General features: G+C 46.4%; 1 protein-coding gene across 2 annotated transcripts in view; it reads right to left on the bottom strand.

The window, feature by feature from the left end:
• The window catches only part of SMAD1 (SMAD family member 1), a 540132-nt gene that overhangs the window by 146990 nt on the left and 369360 nt on the right, over positions 1-23782 (bottom strand). For both annotated transcript variants that reach the window (XM_069631222.1, XM_069631223.1), the window contains one exon: positions 4542-4661. In XM_069631222.1, coding sequence (XP_069487323.1) covers positions 4542-4661 — 120 coding nt within the window. The remainder of the gene's footprint in view (positions 1-4541; positions 4662-23782) is intronic.

The following is a 23782-nucleotide window of genomic DNA, read 5'->3' as shown; positions in this document are numbered from 1 at the left end:
TGGCTGCGGCAGAACATTCGGCCTTCGACATACCGTAGGCCGCCCACCGCTTGACTCTACGTTCCTTTAATGTTTTAGGACGGAGGAGCTTAGAAGCCGTGCATCCTTCTTCTTTGTGATTGAGGGGCAAGCACTGGTTACACTGTCTGTGCCTATCTCTCCAAGGGAATTTGCTCCTACAATTAGGGCAAAACCTAAATGAGTCCTCCCCATAGCTGAGGATAGGTAGAGAGACGAAGACCGAAAGGGAAAGGCATTCTCAATTTGTATAGAAAGGTCCACCTTGACCCCACTCTCCCTACTGTATAGGCCGGTGGAAGGACCGGCCACGTGGTCGGCAGCGCCGACTGGATCACCGTCCGTCGAGTTCTTGAAGGTCTTCGGCGGAGGTCTGTAACAGCCATCGAAATAAGGGACGGATAGGGTGATTTGGATATTTTATATAATTATTCAACCAAAATCGATGGGACAATAAGCAAAGTCTTTGACGCGCTCCGCATCAAGGCGACCAGTAGGCTGGGCGGAAAAAAACAATCTGAGGGACCTCGACGTGTGAGGGATCTTGGGTACACTACACGTCCCGTAGGGATAGTGTTACAGGCACACCCATGTCGACGTCCCCTTTCGATTCTCGAAAGACAAGATGCAATACTCTGCAGTTACCACTGGATGTCGGACCATATGCACAGCATGTGATTCTAAGCAGATTAACAAACATCAGAAATTGGGTTGCTGATTTTTTAACCGCCCGGGTCAAAGAAATTAATAATACAGGACATCTGCCTCAACCATATCAGATTGCTCTGTTGTCCATTGAGTGGAGCTTGGCACAGCAGAGGGAGTAGGAGTAGTGGTTTTAGATGGTGGCTCTGGGGTTTTATTTTTTTTAATGGTGCTTTCTGTAGCTTGCCCCCCCCCATTCCCTCCCCCCCGGTGGCATCGAAGACTTATTGTACAGTCCTTTAACAGGATATCGGGCACATGTTTTTTGACTAACACTCATTTTCGAGTTCTGTGTGCCTTTCTTGGAGGTCGGCGACGCGTCTTTCGATGCCTGGTCATCAGCGCCAGAGGATTGAGGGTTTAGGCACTGTCCGAAACAGACTGGAACGTCGGTTTCAGGGGCCCATCGTGTGGTGATCGCGACGGCTCAGAGGACAGGGACATTTTGGACCTCCCCCATGACGCCGTATGTGGCCTTTCACTCTAGTGTGTGGGTAACTTTTGCCCGTGGTAGGTGTACTTTGTGTGGCGAGACTTGGTCATTCTAGTGCCGCCAGGTGCCGGGTGTCATCCCTGTAGTAGAACTGCCAGCCTGCCTGTTTGGGTCACGGGCTTGCACACGGTTATCCGATAGATCCCGATCGCCCTTGGCGTTACTGTAAACGTTGATGCTGCCGTCGCTGGAATCAACCCTCGACATCCATGGTGGCCTCAGCCTGCATGGCGTGGTATGCCCAGCGTTTTGCGGCCCTTGATTATTTTAGGCCTGAACAGTTTGCACGACTGTCCCTCGGCGTGATCCCTGGGGAGACAGATTGCACACCCGGTGCAAGTCTTTCCAGGGGAATTTTCTATTACAAGAAGGGCAAAACTTAAAAGGTGCATTTTCCATTATGTATGGGGTGGCAGCCTGGTGAAATGTGTGGGAGTCAAGGGGAATATGCATTCTCTTAACAAGAATGAAGTATGAAGCTCCCCCGCACTCGCCCTACTGTGACGACCGAGGCCCGTTGAGGCCTTCCAAGGCTGTGACAAAGGATCTTCTAGGTGGGCTGTTGTAGTTGTCGAGAGTAATTTGTCCTCGAAGCCGTCGCCGAAGAACTCGAGGTAGACGAATTATCGAAAGGACAAAGAAAAATTAAGCTTTTTCTAAATTATGGCGATAGCCAAGAAGGAACTCCGCGATATGGATCCGACTATGATGGCGGAAAAACCAATCTAAGGGACTTGCAGCACCATGGGTACAGTATACGTCACACTAGGGATAGTATTACTGGCACGTCCTGTCGACGTCCCTTTACATTTCAAAAACAAAAACTGTAATACTCGGCAGCTACCACAAGATGTTTGCCTATGCATAGCATGTGATTTAAGCAGATTCCACTTCCACAACATTATCTTTCTGAGCTTTATTGAGATATTCCCTTAGGAGTGGCTGGCTATCCCTTTGAGTGTTTCAAAGTATGTCCTTAGTATTCTGTGTCCCTTTAGCTGGCGACACTTACCAATATCACCTTAAACACCTTCAACCGTAATTACTCTCATTGAAGCACACAATAATTAGTAGTTGCGTTCCACATACAATTCTTCTGTGCGCCCAGGCATTTCTGCTGGAGCTCATCCCGCAAAGACTAGTTGGCTGGGTCTTCCATTGTTTTCACAAAGTAAATTACTTTGTGGTCATTTACTTCATGGAAATGACTTCAAATGTATATATGTATCTGTGGGTTAAGTGGGTGGGGTTTGGGGTAGAGGTGGTAGTGAAGGGGAATTTATCGTTGAAATGACATAGAACCGTTGGTTGATGCTCTGTGGTGATGAGCACATCTGGGTCAAAAGGTTCTTGACTGGTGCGACTTGGCTTAGGTAACGCCCAAAATGTTCTAGACATCACAAATTGAATCAATCACTTTGAGCAGGTGGTTGAACTCAGTGGCTTGTAAATAGGGGTATTCTTTTGTAGAAGGCATGCCTCTGGTCCGTCCTTTGGTGCAGCCCATAAATTACTCAACTTGAAGTACATACTCTGGAAAGGTGCTCTTTTCAGAGCATCGGGGTGAGTGGGGAGTGCATGGACTACAAGGGAACCATCACTTGGATTCTGTGTCACACACAAGTCTGGAAAGAAGAAGAAAAAAGAAAAAAATCCACTTAAACCCACAAGGCCCGCTCTTCAGCCCTTTACTGCTTCTCTTCCTCCAGTGATGTGCCATACAAGATTAATTTATGAGCTCTTTCTACATCTTTAATGTTCTTTTTCGAGACCAATTACCCAAAATAGCCATCTTTCTAGAAACAGCCCGGGTTACTCCCCTTTTTACTTGTTCCAACTATAGCAGTAATAACTTCGAGGCTTACACATAGTGACAAGCACAAAACCCTTAAATTGTGACTTTTCAAAAATATAAGCAATTCAATTTGCATGACAGACGACCTTGGCCTTGGATAAACGTATCCCATAGATTACATTACTTGATGGCTCTCGTTAATGACCTAAATGAGACGATACTATCCAATAATAGGAGCTTTGGCGATTCCAACTACAGCTCTCCTATGTCTCCTTTGCTTCACCTTACAAGGGTGGCAGAGCGTGAAGGGGAGGATTATGTTAAAGGATATTTGTACTGCGCACTATCACCACCGGAGTGGTCGCCTATAAGAACGTTAGAGGACAAGATGTGGGGTAGGATTTGTCAAGTGTAAAGCCATTTTCTAGATTTCTTTTTGCTATTTAATATTTGCTCAAACCAATAAAGAATGATGTGGTCAAATTAAAGACAAAAATACAAGACAAGTTGCGCCAATGTATTAACACCAAAGAAAAACAAGTTTAAAGAAAGCGCGCATACTGAACCAGAAAAAGAAAATGCAAATCATTACCAAATACTCAGTGCATCTTACAGAAATTGCAAATTTTTACAGGATTTAATGATGATTTTAGATACTTTAAGACGAACATGTAAACAGCTAAAATGTTTTTTAAAAGTTGATCTGAACTATACAAGTCGATAATAGAAATCTGCTAAATGAATATGAACGGTTTTACTACTTGCAACTGGTATGTTTGCTTGGAGCACGCTAAACAGTCAGATGAAGGCAAAGGAGAGCTTGGTGGTAACTTTGCATTGAGTTCTATTGAAGAAAAAACAAAACAAGAAACAAACAAAAAAACACCTTCAAGTATTTTATGTCTTAACATTGTATACGCACCTATGGCTCTGTCAACTATCGAAATTGCTGGCAGCGATATTTGGCGCCTGCTTGTTGTGTGGTAGCTTAACTTAGAGCAAGCAACTTGTGACTAAGACAACTGGCGGCATACAATCGTATACAACATACTTGGCCGTTTGTCACTCCCAAAAAAAGCATACAACTTTCTCACAGTGCTAATTCTGAGTTAGTGTTTTAAACTACACAAAATAATGCAATTAACAAGTAACTTGATGTCCGTTTGGAGGTTTACACTATGACGAACTCAGTTGATCAGTGGAACGTTAACAATGCATCATTTCAAAAATTGGGCTCTCCCTTCATTTTTACATTGCTACATTTGAAGCGTATAGAATGCACTCAAACACAATCTTATGCTGAAGTTAGATTCACTGTTGAGTGTATCTAGCTCTTTGCTCTCCAGACGCTACATACCCTCGAGCCACATTTAGCTCTTGCGTTCTTTCTTTTCCATCAATGTGCCATCCCGTATGGGATCAGATTAACATTATGGGCCTGATTCATGGAAGTATTTTGTAATGGCGCAATCACATAGGTAAACGTTCCATGAATCAGGCCCTAGAAGTTGGGGTGAAAAACAGGTTTACCTCCTCGGTTGTTGATTTCTGGAGGCATTGGGGGTGCCATCATGTTCGTGTCCATCGGTTGAGATCCATCCTGTGTCATCTGGTCTTCAGGAGGCATATAGGCAGGTGGCGGAGTATCCGCTGAAAGCAGGGAAAGCAGGGTGAGAGAGACTCATTACAGAGCACAGTACTTTACTTTCAATCTGGGCACAAGTCGTAGGAAAACGTGCGAGGACAGCGTCCGGCCACTTTTTTTTTTTTTACAAATGGCAGACGCCATTCGCCCTGTGTGTTTTCAAGTAATTAAAAATAAAACACCTGCACATACACAGTGGGCCTCATCACGAGTTTGGGGGTAACCCTATTACCGCCGCATTTAAGGGTCGGCCAAATCACGGGCTTGGCGGATTTACCCCCTTGCACAATAGCGGTAATATCGCCGAACATTCCCCGTTGGGGAATGGGAAATGGGGACTTAACATTCCGACAAACCCCAGGCTAGTAGCCCCAGCAGCAATATCGCCGGATTTAGCGCCCAACTCGTGATGAGGAGGCCCAGTGTCTTGGCCGGGATTCGAGTTAAGGTCGTACAACTGGAAGGGCAGCTTCGACACAAGACCACTCAACTTGTTTATCACGCAGCTGCACAGTGTGTTATATTGATATTCTGCTATTCGGGTCATGTTTTGGTGGTTTTTTTTTTAATACATAAAAGGTACACAACTTGTATACTAAGACGGCAATGTTACAGAGATCTGTTCTCTTGGCAAACGCTAATTTGTCCTGTGTACTTTCTTCAACTGGGAAAGACAAAGAAATGTGCATATTTCACTTTAGGTGCTATAACGTCAATTTCAATTGCGCAGGTCACAGAACCCCAAACCTTTTGTTTTGCGACTTTTTCCCCGATTTCCAGTGTAGAATACGTTAGTGTGATCTGAAGTCTTTTATAGCAGTTTCCTATGATTAGACACAAACGTGAAACGGAGCAGCTTTTTCCATTTTTAAAAACGAGATGACCATTATTAAAATCATACTTGCATTTTGTGCAAGAAAACAGTGCCTAGCGTTGTAAGTACATTTAAAAAGTGAAAACATTGTTTCGATGAATATGAATGTATGGCAGGCGAGTCTTATGTCGACTTCAAATTACAAGGTAATATGGGACCAGTGCGGCTGGTGAATTTCTGCAGCGGAGTAAATGTGCTCAATATGCTCGAGCGATCAAGTGCAGCGGAGGGGCCCCAAAATAAAGGGGGGGGGGCGGGAAGTTCGTGGGTATTTTCCCCAGCAAAATCTTTTAGAATGATGGGTTAAAATGCTGTATTTTACAGCACTTTCTTTGAAAGATTAGTTCAAAAGCAACACAGTTTGCAATCTGATCATTACCCAACACATTTTCAGGATGCCTTTGCCAACAAAGAAGGGCAGTATTTAAAACGTTCATGCTGGCTGTGCCCATATATGTCCACGGAGGCTGCACCAATATATGCCACTATCATCATAGAAGGACTCTGAGGCAGTAAAAAATGCCATGTCAGATAAAGAAAGCACATCCATAACTAGCTATACCAACAAAGGCCAGTATACCCACACCGGTTTGCTTTTACCCTGGATGGCAAGTAAAGAAATGCCATGCCACAATAAAAAAAAAAAAGCATATGGAGACTGGCACCACTAATGTAGTAGGCCAGTCTATTAAAGTTCTCATAACATCGCGCCACATTCCCATGGGCATCTAGCGACATAATGCCACTTAGGTTTCCTTTATCCTTGATGCCATGTAAACTATGCCATGCAACAGTTAGAACATATATGCAGACTGACAATATTGTCAGTCTGCATATATTTTTTTAATAAGGCATCACATTTTTTTACTTGGCGTCAAGGATAAAGCAAGCATAAATGTTGTATTACGTGGCTGGACTGGCCTATATTTAATATAGGTCAGTGTAGCGACACAATGACACTTAGGTTTGTATCAACCTTGATGCAGTTATTTTCCATCAAGGGTAAAGCAAACACGATGAGAGTTATTACGTGGCTAGACAGGCTTACATTCAATACAGGGAAGTCTAGCCAAGTAATAACACTTATGTTTGCTTTACCCTTGATGTCAAGTAAAAAATGCTATGCCTCATTAAGAAATTGTCAGTCTGCAAGTGGCATCACCTTTTTAACTTTGTCTAAAGGGCAAAACAAACAGAAGTGTTATTACATGAAGTGTAGAGACAAATTAGCCTTCCTTATCAGCAGTGATCGGGTGAGATTAAACGAGAACATTCTGTCAAAGACTCATTTTTCCTCCAGGTTGAGAAGTAGCTAAAGAGAACCATTCAGTTGGAATCTGCATGAGTTTTAGAGAACCATAGCTACAAAACACGTCAGCGAATCCTGTTTCTCTAGGCATTTGAGTAGAGAATTAATGGTGAATCCGAGAGTTGCTTGGCAGTTCATTCACAGCCTCTTGGAGAAGAGGAGAAAATGGGGGAGAAACAGAATAATCTAAAGGGACACAGGTAGGTTGGAAGGATCTTTGAGACTTAGCAACAGCTTGTTTAGTACCTTGAGAACTTTCCAATTCGGACAACGGCATCTAGTGTCCATGCTGTTTGCAGAAGGGATGGATGAAGAACTGCCTTACTGATCGTATCCAAGGGGATCAGTTACTAAAATGCCACTGCCTCGTCTTCAGCCCTAATAGAATGTGAATGCAAGCCCAGATGGGGTCCCTGTAACTGTGCTTTGTAAAATTCCAGGATTGCTACTCGCATACCCTGATCAAGATGCCTTAGAAGCTTAATGACCAGGAGAAGCGCCTACAAAATGATTTATGTATGAGCCAGATAAAGTTTGAGTGCTATCCTGACATTCAAGCAATGCAACAACCTATTCACCCCAGGCTTTCAGGAAACAATGTCGATAAGGAAACCTCCCGATTTATATGAAATGATGAGACTATTTTAGAAGGAATGAAGGAGGTGGTGTGCACCACCTCCCTTTGAAACACTGAACTGCTTGCAAGCTAAGGCAGCCTGAATTTCAGTCTCTCCTGGCAGAAGGCAATGCCACGAGCCAAACTATTCTCCATGTGTCACATGATCAGGGACTTCACCCAGGGAGGGGGATGTGCGTCTGGACAGGGAACCCTCCCAATCTAGGGTAGGCTCTCTACTAGGGTGAATGCCAGAGCCGATCACAGCCACAGAGGCTGGGTGAGGGAGTTGAGGGGCCTAGTCATTAAACCCGCTCAATGTGACTTGTGTAGCTGCAACCTTGGCACCAATGTCGCAACACGCCTTACAGCCGCCTATCTGGCAAGAGTTAATTCTTGTTTCTTGCAAGACAGCTGGCTCCAGCAAGCAGTTAATCCACAATGGGGAACACAGAGTGGAAGTTCCAATGCCTAACATAAATCTGTCCTACGGCAACATCCAGACTAGTGGCAATGATCAACTTCCCAGGGCAGAAGTAAGGTGAAGCAAAAGACCAATACCAATGGCACCCTGGCCACACAGGCATATGGGGGAAAAACAATGGGGGCCAGGGCAAGAGGGTATTTAAAAAAATATGGGCAACTGCAATCCTCCCCCGGGGAACACGGACCAATGGAAAGGGGGAGGAAGCAGTCAAGGAGGAAAGACCAGGCATAAAAGGCGTATGATCAAGAATGAATGAAGGGTGTTCGGTGAGGTCAGGAGTAGAGGTGGTGGACTGAGAGACCAGGAAAAGGACAGAAGTTGGAGGGGAGTGCTGAAGACGTGTTGGAGATTGTGGAAAAGGGTGCATATGAGGTATTGTGAGCAGAGTGTTTTTTGTGAACAAGTGCTGGAACGGGTGAAAGTAAAGAGGTGCAGATAGGAGTGAGTAGGGTGTGATTCGATGGTGAGCGAAGGAGAAAAAGTGAGGGTGGAAAAGAGCACAGACCAGTGTAGAGGGGGAGGTTTGAGAATAGGAGGGAGCATTAGTGGGGAGCAAGGTAGCAAGGAGGAGAGTGCAAAAAAGAGGGACGGTGTGCAAGGCAGAGAGAGTAAGGAGAAGAGTGACGAAGACCAGAGGGAGAGCCAAGAAGATGGAAGGGGAGAATAGGAGGGAGAAGAAAGGAAGGGAGACTAGGACAGAGAGGGGGGGGACAGGAGAGGAGGCAGTTGGCAGAAAGTAGCTGATAGAGAGGAACATGAAGAAAGGGAGAGTGAAAGTGTGGAAGAGCACAACTTCATCTTTATTATCTTGAGGATCATCTGAGCAGGTAGTCATTAGAAATTCCCAGAGGTAGTAAGATAGGGAAGGCTATGGCCTTTATCCCCAAGGCTATGGCCTTTATCCCCTCAAAGTAGATGGGGTTACCAGTCTGTAGTCCGGACACACTACCCACTAGGGAGTATGCAAGCCTGGGATAGGGAGAAGGGAACTCCAGACCAGGTACTGCTCTTAGCCTTGTTTCCCAGCAATCCATCTGCCAAGTTGACAAGTTTAATAAACTCTTGAAACTACCTAACCGAGTTTTGACATTCTTGGGGCAATCTGTGACATACACAACCAAACTTATTTACAGAAGTCATGGACTTGGATAACTTGGGCGGTAGGTCTGCTAGGACCACATTAATTTCTGTAGACTGGGGTCCCTGGCTGGTATGGAAAACCTACGCAGTACCTCCAAGTGATTTTCAAGACCCATTAGAAGAGAAAGTAAGTTCATCTGAATTCCTGTAAGCCTCAATAGCAGCCAGTTAGGTCCCACATGTATCAACCCGAACACCACCCTGTATGAGCTAGGCAGTGAACGATAAGGCACTGGCAAGTTTACGAGAGGATTTAGGCCCTTTTCTTTCTTTTTGTTAACAGTCTTTATTAGTGAAGCTCCAAATAAAAGAAACCATTCAATATAACATATCATTCTTATGCACAAAACAAAATCACATAAGAGTTGCTGACAACTTCTAGAGCTTACGTTTTCACAACTGTATAGTGCAACCAAAACAAAACAAAACTTGCAACAACTGTGGCATAGATGATTCCCTCAATACAGAATGTGAGAGATGGTCTTTCAACCCATGCATGATATGGTGGACCCCTCCCAGTATTGAAAAGGTCTACAGTAATGGCGGTCTGAACTAATGGTGCTCTGTCCTTTACCCATTCATGGAACAGGAGCCAGTCCTTCATACATTTCTGGTAAATGCCAGAGGCCAGCGCACACACCTCCACAGATAACACTACCCAAAGCCTAACCCACCATAAAGCCACCCCCAGACCTTCTGGGGTTTTCCATTGGTGGCCAAAACCATCCTAGCTGCAGGAAACATGTGTGCAAGTAGGCCTGCCTGGGGTCGGCTTGCCGCATAAGTGCCTTCCTCCACCACTCCCAAATGTATTACCTCTGGGGAGAAGGGCAGCTGGACCCCTGTGACATCTTTAATGTGCCCAGGGATCTCCTTCCAGTACACCTGTGCCTTCGGGCAGGCCCAACACGTGCATCAGGTCCCCGACCTCTACACAATTCTTCCAGCATAGTGGACATAGTACGGTTGACATATGTGAAGCCTCTGCAGAGCGAGATACCATGTAAGTTACTTCCGTTTTTGTGGCACATCTTGATGCCTTTCGCGCCCTATGCAGGATTTGGCCCCAAACATGTGCCGAGACGGAGCCTATCCTCTGAAGCCGCAGTTTCAAACAACTTGTAGATGCAAGAAAAACTCATTCCGTCCGTTCCTTCCTTCATAGTTCTCTCCAACCCTGTTGGTGGTCTAGTCCCTGGAGCCCAAACTCCCTTTTGGGTAATCCAGTGCCTGACTTGCATATAATGAAACCGCTCCCTTTCACCCAGCTGGAATTTCGTTTTCATATCCTCAAATGAGAGGAGGGAATCCTCCATGTAGAGCTCGGCTCGTGTCAGCATAGGGCCTCTGCACCAGCACTCCCAAAATGCTTCAGACCAGCTCGGGCTCAAATTAAAATTATGCCATATTTGAGATTATGGGCCTAGCCCCGGAGCCACGCCTATTCCACATTAACGTTTGGTTCGAGTGCTTCAGCACGCATTTAGTGGATGAAAAGAGTCCCCCACACACCCTGCCTGTCAGGCCGGAGTGCTAAAGAATGGCAAGGCACTCCGCGGTATGGACGTGGCACCATGCTCCAGGTCACACCACCCCTCTTTAGACTGCACTGCCCACTCTAACATTGGAGCTATTGGCACCACCAGCATGTATCTAGCAATGCCTAGGGCACCCAGCCCACCCAGGAATGTGGACCGCATTAGACCCTTTCTAGGGACCACGGGTTTCTTCCTCTGCCAAATAAAAGAGAATATCTATTGTTGTAATGCCTGCACCTGTGGCACTAGCATAGTAATCTGGAGGGAGCTAACCATATTGAGAAGCCTGGGTAATAGAGTCATTTTGAGTGCTGTAATGCATGCAAACCACTGCCACCTCTGAAGATCATCCTTCAGTCCCGCCCACAACAAAGGCACATTGCCAAATATTCAATGTCCGATGTAGCCCAAAGAAGACAGAACTCGTCACGCCACTCCTCCACCGCCTCTGCCTCTGTTATGTTAAGCGCTTTGGATTTCGAATAGTTGATCCGGAATCCTGATGCCTCTGAAAAGTCCTCCAGTACTACCATTACCTTTGGCAGGGCACTGGAGGTTTCCTGAAGAAACACATTGTTGGTATACAACACAATTTTCTGTGCTTGCAACTGTCCCCTTGCACTCCCATGATCCCTGTATCTTGCTGTAACATATTAGCCAGTGGCTCCATCGCAAATATCAGTGGGGAAAGAGGACACCCCTTCCGTGTACCCCGCCTAATTTCAATTTCCCCAGAGAGTTGCCCATTGACCACCACCTTCATGTATGGGATTTGGAAATTAGCTAAAACAAAGGCCGGACCACAGCCAAAAGCTTCCAAGGTTTTCCAGAGATAACCCCAATCCATGCAAAGGCCTGTGACATGTCCAAGGCAGCAATTGAGAAACTTTGCCCCGTTCACATGCCCCAATCAATGACACGGACAGCCCTACTGGTATTGTCCTGCGTGTGTCTGCCTTCTGTAAATCCTGCCTGATCAGGATGAACGATCTTGGGGAGAACCCTGACCAACCGGTGGGACAGTGCATTTGCATATATCTTCGCGTCATTGTTACACAGGGATATGGGGCGATAGCTACTGCACTCCGCAGGGTCTTTATGAGGGTTGAGGAGAAATCAGATCCATATCACATTAAATAGTTTGGTCAGTGGCGAGGTTAAGCAGGGTTTGAAGACCTTCATTCCCGAACCCATCCGGGCCTTATTGGGCATTAGGGAGTCAATATCTTGACCCATTTCCTCAGACACTCTCAAGGGCCTTCTTATCCTCCTCCGATAGCAGAGTTAGCTCTCTGTATAAAGGTATTCTGATCCCCAGAGTCCAGCCCTTCTGCCCTCACCAGCTGCCTATAGTATGCCTTCATTAAACCCAGATTCTGCCCCATCTCCCTACACAACTCCTCAGTCTGCTTGAAGCTCTAATGTTATTACTGTTGCGTTGTTTGCGCAGTCAAGCAGGCAGGAAGCAGTTAGCCTTATTCCCGCAGCAATAGTAGGACATGCATTACTCACTGTAATCGGATTTCTGACTATTGAATTTTTTGCGGAGTAGTAGGGGGATCTAGACAGATGACGTCTGGTTCAGTGGTATGGGGCGGTTTATGCCACAAGTCCTGGTCCTCCGCCTGATCCCAGTCTGGGTCTCGATAGACTGGGTTTTGATCATAGAGGTTAACTCCTTCATAAGAAACCTCCTTGGTCGGATCCTCTGGGACGTCCCCAAAGATATCCTTTTGGTGTCCCTCTGCTTCCTCCAATGAGGTGAACTGGGCACCAGGGGAGGAGAGTTTCTGAAATTTAGAGTGGATGGGGCAAGAGTTCACTTCCCTGGGTCTCTACAAGGCTTTATCATATCGGTCTGAAAAGTCAATGAACCCACTGTTTAAACCTATCCCTAGTCCATTCTGAGGAAGCTGTAGAGTCAGGAGGAGGGAAGGACTGCCTAGAATGAGAGGAAGTTCCATGTAAAGCGTAGAAAGAAGCTCAGGGGCCTCAGAATAGTCCTCGTGGGGAGAGGGGGTGCCTTTGTACTCCCTGGCCGCCAAAATGATGTCCGAAAGCTTCTCGCGAAGCTTCAGCGGCTGTATTGAGGGTTTTGGGGCGCCTGACGGCATGCACTGCAGCAGTCGGTGACACCACCGAGTCCTTCGGGGCTCAAGCGCCCTTGGACGGCGGGTCAACGTCAGTGGAACAAGGCCTTAGAGGTTGTGACTTTAAGTACATGTGGTGCGTGGGTGTCCTTGTTGCCAGCGGCCTGTCTATCGGGGCCGGGAATGGGCCCATGGGAGCCTGTAGACTCAGCTGAGAGGTGAATGGCTTCCGAATTGGAGCCATGGTTGCTGACTGATTCCTCGTCGCCCAATGCATCGGCGAGTGAAAGGCTTTGAGCCTGCAAAGAGTAGGCCGCCCACCGCTTATTCCGCCTGTCTTTCAGCGTTTTCAGCTGAAAGTTTACAGGCCTTGCACGAGCGCTCGTCGTGGTCACGAGGAAGACACCTATTGCATCGATGTTGTCTTTCCAGGGAAATTTGCTGTTGCAAGACAGTCAGAATTTATAAGGCGTCCTCTCCATAGCAGAGGTTAGCGGCAGCCAGACCAAGAAGAGAAAGCGAGGGGTGAAGGAAACACATTCTCAGAGAGAAGAAAAAAAACAGGGTCCCACTCTCCCTTCTCTAAGGGGCCAGGCCTGAGGGCCGAGGCCACGCAGTCAGTCGCCGAGCAGTTGTAGATGTGGTCAGTGGCAGGAAACCCACAAAGCAGTCGTCGAGAAGGTTGTCTAAGTTGACTAGACGAGCAAAGGCCATGGGAAAGGATTTAGCAATATAAACTCTTACGAGCTCCGCATAGGGGACCAACTAGGTTGGCACAAAAAAACAATCAGGTAGGACCTAGACGCGTGAGGGATTTTGGGTACACTACACCTCACGTTAGGGATAGTGTTACAGTCACACCCATGTCGACGTCTCTTTCAATCTTCGAAAGAAAGATGCAATACTCTGCTATTACCACTAGATGTGGGACTATATGCACCGCATACGATTCTAAGCAAATCCATAAGCATCAGAAAATTGCTTAGTGTGAAGTAGCATATGGGTGGACCTATCCACAATGTGCACCGCCAATCGAGCTCTGGCTTTCTGAAGCTCCCGCCTAGAGCTTTTCTGCGCTCATGGGCTTTTGAAGCTGCAGCCACCTCCTGTTTTAGCACCACCTGTAGACCTCTAGCCATGCACAAACCAATATGAATAGCCCATACTTTACAGTTCCTCGTAGTCTCAAAGGTAACCTGCAGTGTCCCAGAGCTCTCCAGCCCTCTCTTTTTTCAGCATGCCTCTTTGCCATCCACGGCCCCCTCACGTGTCTGATCCTCTTGCTGAGCAGATCCCTCACCCTCCAGCAGGCCCGCCTCTTCTCCCTCCCTTGTGATGTGGTAGGCTTTCCCACTATATTCAAAATGCAATCCACAAGGAAAGCTCCATCGATACCGCACTTCCATCTCTCGTAGCAAGCCTGTCACCACCTGCAGACTCTTCCTTCTTTGCAGGGTCACCTGCGCCAGGTCCCGATAGTGTTGTAGAAACCTCTCTGAATTTAATCGCATCCCGCTGCTCCGCTGCTCCCATTATTCCTTCCTTCAGTTGTAACAGGTGAACCCCGGTGAGCACATCCGGAAGCAAGTTCTTGCTCTGTTGGAATGTTGTATACACTAAGCGTGCGGTCCAGGACAATTTCTTCCTCTTCCGGAGCGTCCGAGATAAATCTGAACAAGGCTTGCACGTTGGATTGTAGGTCTGCATCAGATATTGTCTTGGGGATCCCCTGCAGCCGAATATTATTCCACCAAGACCTATTTTCTGCATCGAACTAATTGTTCATCACTAGCTCCATCTGCTGTTCCAAACCAAAAACGCTTCGAGGGCTGCTCCTGTTCCAAACCCTGCTCGCATAGGGTAGTCTCAGCTTCCTCCACTCTCTTTTGAACAGATACGACCTGCCTTCTCAGGTCCGCAATAGTCCTTGACAAGGTCCCCATGCTTCCCTTTATCGCATCATCTGGAGTTCTGAACTTCTCGTGGGGGCATCTTCCAAGTACAGTTACTGGGTGGCCTCGGCATGCATCTGAGCCACAGTCGCCACTGACTTTTCTTGGAGCCCTCGTGCCCTTGCAGCATTGCCTTGATGTCCCCAGCCAGGAGTCCATTGGTATTTGCCACTTGTTTTGCATGGCAGTGCGTCACACAGCCCTGTTCCTGTGTGCAGGCGCCCCACAAAGGCGAACGAGAGGGAGCAACATTTTTATCACTACTAACCCACGCCCAGGGCTGGCAATGGTGTAATGTCCGAAAGGCAGCTTCCCAAGGGGTCAACTCCACTGGCTGCCAGTCAGTCTGCGCAGGGGGGGGGGGGGTTCTGCCTCACCCCATAACATATGCTCTACCTGATGCCTGTTGGAGCAGGCCTTGATAAGTGCCCGCTCAGGCTGTGGGGAAGTTTTGGCGTATGCTTGGTGTCTGGCTATTGGGGACCACCCCTGCTGCCTCCAAGGGGTGCCCAGCGAGGCTCTCCTTCACAGCCGCTCACCCACTTTCAGCGGGTCACTCTGTCCCCTCTGCTTACCGCTATGCTGGGCCCCACTTCCTCAGCCCGCTCCTTACCACACGTCAGTCAAGAAGCGACACAGGTGCAGAGCAAACGCAACAAGAACGGACATGGAACAGGGGCACCAGAGGTCAGAATAAAAGAATTTGAATGTAATATAAGAATTGGGAAAAGCGTGCAAAAAGAAATCAAAGCCCTGTGATGCCGGCAATTAATTTTATTTATAGTGCACATAGACAAGGCCCGTAGGCATAAGAGCGCAGGGACACACAGTTAGAACAAACAATTCTGAACAAAAGATCATGAACAGGGGTAGGCACAGAGGAAAAGGAATGTCTATTACCCGTTTGAATTTCAGAAAGCTACTACAGGCTCTCCGGTCTGGTTGAAGCTCATTCCAGAGCTTGGGAGCTGCGTGGGGAAAAAAAGAAAAAATGTCCCTTGCAAGAATGCCCAGTTTTGGCTTAGGAATGAGCAGAGGATTTGAGTTGTTGGATCGCAGGACCCTTCTTCCCAGCAGCCGGACCAATTTCTCTGTCAGATATCTGGGGGCATCTCTGTGCAGGCATTGGTGTGTGATGCAGAGTATCCGGAAGACCACTCTTTTCCACTGGAAGCCAGTGGAGGTTTTGTCTCGCAGTAGAGACATGGTTGGATTTTTTAAGACCCTCAACCACTCTAACAGCGCTATTCTCGATGACCTGTAATCTGGCCAGTTCCCCTTTTCCAACGCCCTGAAGGAGACTAGAGCAATAGCCCCGATAATCGCTCTTGCGATCACTGCACAGTTGGATGTGCTCAGGAAGGGCCGGATAGTAGCCTATGCTGGATACTAGGCCACTAATGTGAGCTTTCATAGAGAGCTCCTGATCCAGGCCTATCAGACACCGAGTGTAGTCAGCATAGTTGGCATACAGGGCGCTTCCCTATGCAGCATGTCAAAAAGTGGAGTAATAAAGATGCTAAACAGAGTGGGCAATATACATGCCCCCTGTGGCACCCTGCATGTCACCAAATAGCTTTCTGCCATGGCCTCACTACAAAGAACTTTAGCCATTCGGCCAGAGAAATGATTTGACCCAGTTGGCTGTGTTGGGAGAGAAAAAAGCGGTATTGCAAAATCTCTGGATCAGTATGTCATGATCCACTACATCAAACACAGGACAGGTCAAGCAGCATATGCAGAACTGTGCTGCCCTCCTCAAAAAGATGCAGGATATTGGATTTAAGATCCAGTAGCGTAGATTCCGTGGCGTGTGATTTTCTGAAGCCCAACTGTTTATATCCTAGGAGATTGAGAGTTTCCAGGAAGCCTTGAATCTCAATATATGCCACCCGTCCAGGATTTTGAGGAGGAAGGGTATATTCGTAATGGGGCGATAGTTCTGCGGCAGGGCTGGGTCGAGAGATGGCTTTTTCAAAAGAGGGGAGATCCATGCCCGTTTGATGGACCCAGGTACCTTATCCTCTTGAAAGGAGAGATTAAATAATTTAGTTATTATGGGAATTAATTGGACTGCACAGGCCTTAACAGTCACTGCAGGGCAGATATCCCCCCCTGCATGTGGTGGGCTTGAGGCTAGACAATACCACTGCCATTTCCGTTTCAGATACCTCCTTAAAGGAAAAATGTGCAGCGATATGTGGAGGAAGATTTGCAAAATCAACACATATGCACCTAATCAGAATGCAGCGACATTCTACCGCTCATTGTACTCTATCCTGTCTCCGTATACAGGGGCCCACTGGATCTGGGGAGGGGATTTTAACTGCGTACTAGACCCTGCCCTAGATAGATAAGACTGCAGAGAGACCTCCCCACCTCCCCAAAGCGCTACAAACACTAGCACGAGACCTGGAGCTCCAAGAAATATGGAGATGGCTAAATCAAGACAGCAGGAATTCTCATACTACTCCAGTGCACACAAGACATGTACAAGGATAGACTATATTTTTACAGGGCAGGAACATGTAGGAAGTATAACAGAAGCTAAATACGAAGATAGGACCCTATCAGATCATTCGCCCATATAGTACAATGGGCCCTTGCAGACCGCCCAGCACCCATCCACGCATGGAAGCTGCGAGCAGAATCACTACGAGATGGAAGCTTCAGAGAAGAGCCAAGACTTCAAACAGAGCAATTCTTTGAAAACAATCTAGCAAGTGTGGAGAATACACGCACGATATGGGAAGCTTAGAAAGGACGTCATACGAGGATCAGCAATAGCAACTGCGGGAGGAGTCCGGAAAGATCTAGAGAACCAGATATCGAGAGTAGAACTGAAATCAAAGAACAGGAAAAGTCGGACACACCAGGGGAGAAGAACGCACCCTTGTAACACTATGACAAAAATGCATAGAGCATAGGGAAAGACTGGGTGATTTCAGTTTTGCAAAATATACTGAAAAAGTACATGGCCAGAGCAATAAACCGGGCAGACTACTGGCTTGGCTAGTCCGTCGCTTGGACACCAGAGAAGAGGCAGTGGAGATAGCAGATAAATGCGGACACATATGGGGATCACAAACGGTGATCACAAACAGATCAACCACGCCTTCAAGGATTTCTATAGTAGGCTATACGAAGATACAAAGCACTCAGAGAAGACAGAAATAATGGAAACCCTAGAAGACATACGACTGCCTACACAGACCACGGAGCAACAAGAAATGTTAGATAGTCCCCTTACCTTGGAAGAGATACAAGAAGTCATCACCTCATTACCCACTGTGAAAACACCAGGTAGCGATGGGCTCCCGCCCGAATTCTACAAAGCATACACCGACATACTGGCCCCACAGTTACTACAAGAAGCATACGAGACAGGTGCCCTCCCAGATTCAATGGAGCAAGCTCTAATACTGCCAATCCTAATATCAGACAAAGATAAGAGACTATGCGAATCGTATTGGCCAATTGCGTTGATGAACCAAGACAACAAGATCCTCACAGCAGCACTGGCTGAACGGCTCAAAAGAGTAATAGCCACACTAGTCCACTTAGACCAGACGGGATACGTCACGTAGGGGTGTAACGGTATACCGTTATAGATACAGTGAACAGCTTAATTGAACTATAACAACCGGCACGTTGTTTATACCGGTATACCATTTTAGGGCCTGCAGCTATTAAGTGAGCTTTTCAATCTGATTTGGAAAAACTGCAGTAAGCAAGTGCTGCACATTCTGGATCTTGCACTGTGGGATGTCTCGTTTGGCAGACAAGAGCATAGGGAAAGTGAGGCCACATTAGTAAATGCAGCTTTGATACTGTGACAGCTCTTTCTCTGTGATCAGTAGAGTTGGGTTAAAGATCAGCTGATTTGTAGTTTTCCCATAAATTTGAAAGATAGGGAACTACACATCCCAGAATTCAAAGATGGGAACGAACTGGATGCCTTTCGGATGCATGTCCACAAAAAACGTTAGCCTGTAGACTGTATGAACACTAGGCCTATAAGTACATTGTGCTAGTATATAAACTGCCCCCTCCCACTGTCCTCCGTGTAGATTTGCACATTGGCACTAAAGTTGTTGATTCGCTTGATCCTTCACTTGCCTTCTGCATATGGCACTGGACTCAAGCAGGCAGGACAAATTCTACATACAATTTGAAGTATCCAGAGCAATAGGGGTGAAATATTTCTCAGGTCTATCCTCGATTTGTGACACCACCCATGAAAGCATTCCTCCGTCTCAATTCACATGACAAGGGTCCTAATGCGCTCAGACCTGGGGAAAATGGTAATGATGGGGCTGTGGTGATGTGGTGGCCCGGGCCATATTTGTGCCGATATGTATTTTAACTGTTATTTACAAAAGGTTTTTGTGCCACTATCTTTAAGAAGGTAAATGAACATGTATTGCAAGAATCGAGAAAGAAATCAACAGCGCCCACTGAACGCTGTCCTGTTAGGATTACATGTCATTGGTGACTCCAACATCAGACCTTTATAATACACCAGGCAGATGGTAAACAAGCTATAGTGATTTGATCAATATGCAACCTTTCGGTGAGTGTGTTGGCTATGACATTTTGACAAAAGAAACACAATGACATGAGCTTTCATACCTCCAATGAGGGACTTTTCTCCCTTTAATGGGGATAAAGCGTTATCAAAACAAACTTTTCTGACTGATCGCAGCGAGGGGTCATGATGCTCATGCCATGTGGTTCCAAAATAATGCAGGTCGAGGCCGATTTTCAAAGCGCTGACCTATGACTGAGCAGCAAGCTCATTGCTCAAAATGTGCATTTTAACACTTCCACTGGTCACTCTTTCATTCAAGGCGATCAACGAGTGAGTGCCATGAAAAAACAAATCTGCTGCCGCCTTAGATTCCTGGAGGATCAGCAAAATATTTGCAGAGACAAGTTTCAAAATATTTGTTAACTCTACCTGCTTTACCGTGGTAACCATGATATACCGTCATTTGGCAAGGAGGTTATCATACCGCCATAAAACCAATACCGTGACGCCCCTAACGTCATGGGCAGGGCCACAACAACAAACCTGAGACTACTCTAAGCGGTCATAGATGGAACACAGGAGAGACCGCAAGGCTGCGGAGTAGCAGCCTTGGATGCCATCAAGGCATTTGACTCTGTGCAATGGGAGTGGATGTTTGCCACGATAGAACACTACGGAATAGGACACGGATTCATGAGATGGATATGTATCCTCTACACAAAGCCATCGGCAAGAGTCCGCACAGGCAAACATATCTCAGACCCATTCCCGATCCGCAAAGGCACCAAGCAGAGCTGTCCGCCGTCGCCCCTCCTGTACATTTTGGCACTGGAACCCCTAGCGATCTACTTGAGAGAAGCATTCGCCCACACCAGACTGCAAATAGATGGCACCACACACATCATATCCCACTACGCAGATGATATTCTGCTATACATAGAACGACCGGAAGACAACCTGGGAAAGTACCTCGAGGTACTAGACAACTTTGCGCGACTATCAGGAATTTCCATCAGCAAGAGTAAATCATGCCGGTTTACCCTAGCGAGCTGGGCAGGCAAAACAGAAGACCAGCTTCCCTGCTTCTAACTCAAATGGAACCCGCACACGTTCCGCCATCTGGGCATACACATATGCCATAGCACAGAAGACACCCACAAGACAGCACGTTGAGGGTGAAAAAAGACTCAGAAGCATCTAAATAATTCTGGGAAAAAAACTCGCCCTGTCAGTGATGGGACGGATTTCGCTGATAAAAATGATAGCGCTCCCCAGATTACTATACCATTTCACAAACGTACCATATCTCATACCAAAAGCATTCTTCAAAGACCTCAACTCGACATTAAGTAGCTTCATATGGGCTAAGGGCCGGAAAAGAGTAGCCCTGGAAGTACTATGCAGAGATTATACTGAAGGTGGAGTGCGCCTCCCGCACTTTGAACTATACTACCTAGCAGGTCAACTCCAACATATAGCTAGTTGGCTGGCCAACACAGAAACCGTGGAACAGGCCCTCTTGAGCGACACTGTGACCCCATTTTTCCCGTAAAGAAGTATTGCAGCTAGAGAAGAATAGAATCACACAACCCCCAACACTGTTGCAGCTAGGACGACAGGTATGGAGCAGGACAAAGAATACTCAAAGTAGACGAGCCATACTCCCCTCAGATACCACTAGCGCCTCCAAGTGGAACCAACATAGAACATCTCAAACAAAGCAGAACCCACTGGGAGACCAAGGGACTGATTACAACAGGAGACCTAGCCCTGGCAGGTACAATATTAGGGTTCCAAGACCTGATCAAATCCCATTGAATAAACAGTGGCCAATACATAACCTAAGCAAGGCTCTCCAAACAACTGAAGGCCAAATGGCCATCTCCAACAGCCTTACAAACAGAACATCCAGTATTGAGCACGGTATAGGACGTAACAGAAGGCGGGCATATGGTATCCAGATTATACCAAACACTCCTAGAAGAAGCATCCAAAGATGCGACCAAAGGAAAACAAACATGGGAAACAATAATAGGAAGAGCAATCACGGACAAAGAATGGACCAAAGCGAAACTATACCCCAAGAAGATAGCTAGAAAATGCCACAATTTTATGTATTCCACAGGGCATACCTGATCCCAAAGAAAATATCATGCTTCCCCAGAGCGAATATACAAAGCTGCCCGAAATGCAGAGAAGAAAACGCAGCTATAGGGCACATGTTCTGGCACTGCCAAACAATTCAAAAGTTCTGGCGAGAAATAGAACCACCACTACGCACAAACAGAATAAAAGGCCAAGACTGGACCATCGAAGCATGCCTCCTATAAATATATAATTGCCCAAATAAAAACCGAGCAATGAAAAGGATGATAGACCTAGCGTGGGCACTGCCCAAACGTCGGATAGCGATGATGTGGAAAACCAAAGATGGACCAAACGTGGAAACATGGTGGAAAGACCTGAAAAGGTGGACCATGGCAGAAACGGCAGTCTGGTACGAGGCACTAAGAAGGGGAAGGAAAGCGCCATAGATATTGCATCATGGAATGCAATAGTACAAGGATTATACACCTCACCGAACGATAAACCCCCCCCTGAAATACATCAACTAAAAACCCCACCAGAGAGACAATAAGCACAAAACTCCTGAAAAGCGCACGTTACCCAGGATCACCAATGTACATCATCCCAAAAGACCATTTACCTAGGAATCTGCGACTAAGAATTATAACCCAGTGACAAGTTACCATTTAAAGTTGGGTTAGGGAGGTATTGAGGGAGTGGGGGAGAAGGGAACACATTGGAAAACAAATACACAAAAACTATGTATGCCACATCATATCTGTAAAAACCAATACAAAACATTAAAAAAAAAATTACAAAGAAGAAAAAAAATAAAAGAAACTGTTCAGATGTGCAACCCTAAAATTGAAAAACACAAGTAATTGAAAAGTTGGTGTGCAGGTGGGGACTCATTTAGTGGTTGCTGGTAGTTTTAGGTAAGGGTATATGGTTAAATTTCTTTCAGGGACAAGCATTTTATTTTTGTTTAAAGCCGATTATTTCATCTTTTTGAGGAAATCTCTGTCCATATGATTGTTCATTCATTCCCACAACCCCAGAGGTTAACCACTTCACAAATCCTACAGTAGGTAAGCATCAAGGCCATGGGCCTGAATAACAATCACAGTGATGACAAACAACCACTTCATACACCTGGGGGAAACAGACAGGGCCTTTTGGGTTAATCGCAGCTAATGCACCTGCATATACCACCTCAATGCAAGAAACCAGGGAGAACACAGTCCTGTCCAGTCTCCCCTGCTCTTGCCTTAACACAGAACCAAGAACTACAAGAATCCAGTATACCAATCGAGAACATAAGAAAACTGCCAGGCAACGTTCAACAGATAGTTATGTTTATAGTTATGTTTAGTATTAAGCTCCATAACCAGAGTCTTGACTCACATCAAATGCCCCTGCCCCCACACCTTCAATCCCCAACTGACTCAATCCGAATTGTTCCATGATTGGTACTACAGACTATGTGATATCCCCATGCACAATATAAAAGGCTTAGAGTGCCACGCCTCTGCTCTTGGGACATGTAAAGTCTTTATTGTGCTCTCTGACATAGCTTACAAAGATGCCCCACTTCGAGAAGAAGGCAGCCATGCTATCCAAATACAAAAGGGAGGACATTTTCTCGTTTATCAAAAGGGATCACAAATGCGACCACAAGTTTTTCAGGGAAGGTTTTTTGGTCGACTTCCAATGGGACACTATAGTGGTTCTATGACTGAGTAATTTGATTTTGGGTGTGTACAACCTCTCTATCTCGAGTTTGGGACGGTGCCACCAAATGCTCATGTACGTGCCCACCCCTCAGCATCCTCACTAGCATCGCCCATCTTCTGGCCCACCATGTGCTTTGCTATGTCTGGAGTGAGGCAACCCCTTGCTAGGAACTTCAAGTCCTTTCCTTTTCTGCATATTGGACGGTAGTGAATTAGGGAAATGTTGCCCTCCGCCATTGTGACGGATGATGTGCCTTCGGATGCAATCTGGTTAAATAGCCTCTCTAGAGGGGCTACCAGTCTACCTGCGAGATGCTGGAGAAAAGTGTTGAGACCATTCAGTCGGGGTGCCACGGTAAAAATGACCTGAAGGACTCCTCTTTCATGATCTATATGTTAAGCTCCCCTTGCTGCTCAGTTGTCAGTCAAGGGAGTGGGCACTCTTCAAGAAACACCTCTAAGTAAAGGGTCGGGATTTCTGTGGAGTACAGGGTGCGTTAACACTAGTAAAACTCATCCAACTTATCCCCCTCCGAGTACTGTGTCCTCCCTGATCGCGCTTTATTTCTTCCTATTGTGTTGCCATATTCCTCCTGAGTTTCCAGGCGAGAATCTTGCCTGCCAGCCTTGTTAACGCTTTCATAATACTGCTACCTTTTCATCTGTGCCCTGACTTTCTGCAGGTCGCGGAAAGATCCCAATTTCATCGAAATATTTAGTAACTGCTCTCTCCTCAATTTGTTAACTCTCGCTGCCTTAGATTTCTGCACCCTCATGTTGGTTTTGAAA

This window comes from Ambystoma mexicanum, chromosome 6q (assembly GCF_040938575.1).
Source record: "Ambystoma mexicanum isolate Mex_15411 chromosome 6q, UKY_AmexF1_1, whole genome shotgun sequence".
In the NCBI taxonomy this organism is placed as follows: domain Eukaryota; kingdom Metazoa; phylum Chordata; class Amphibia; order Caudata; family Ambystomatidae; genus Ambystoma; species Ambystoma mexicanum.
Note: the sequence above shows the minus strand (reverse complement) of the source record. Positions and strands in the feature narration are given on the sequence as shown.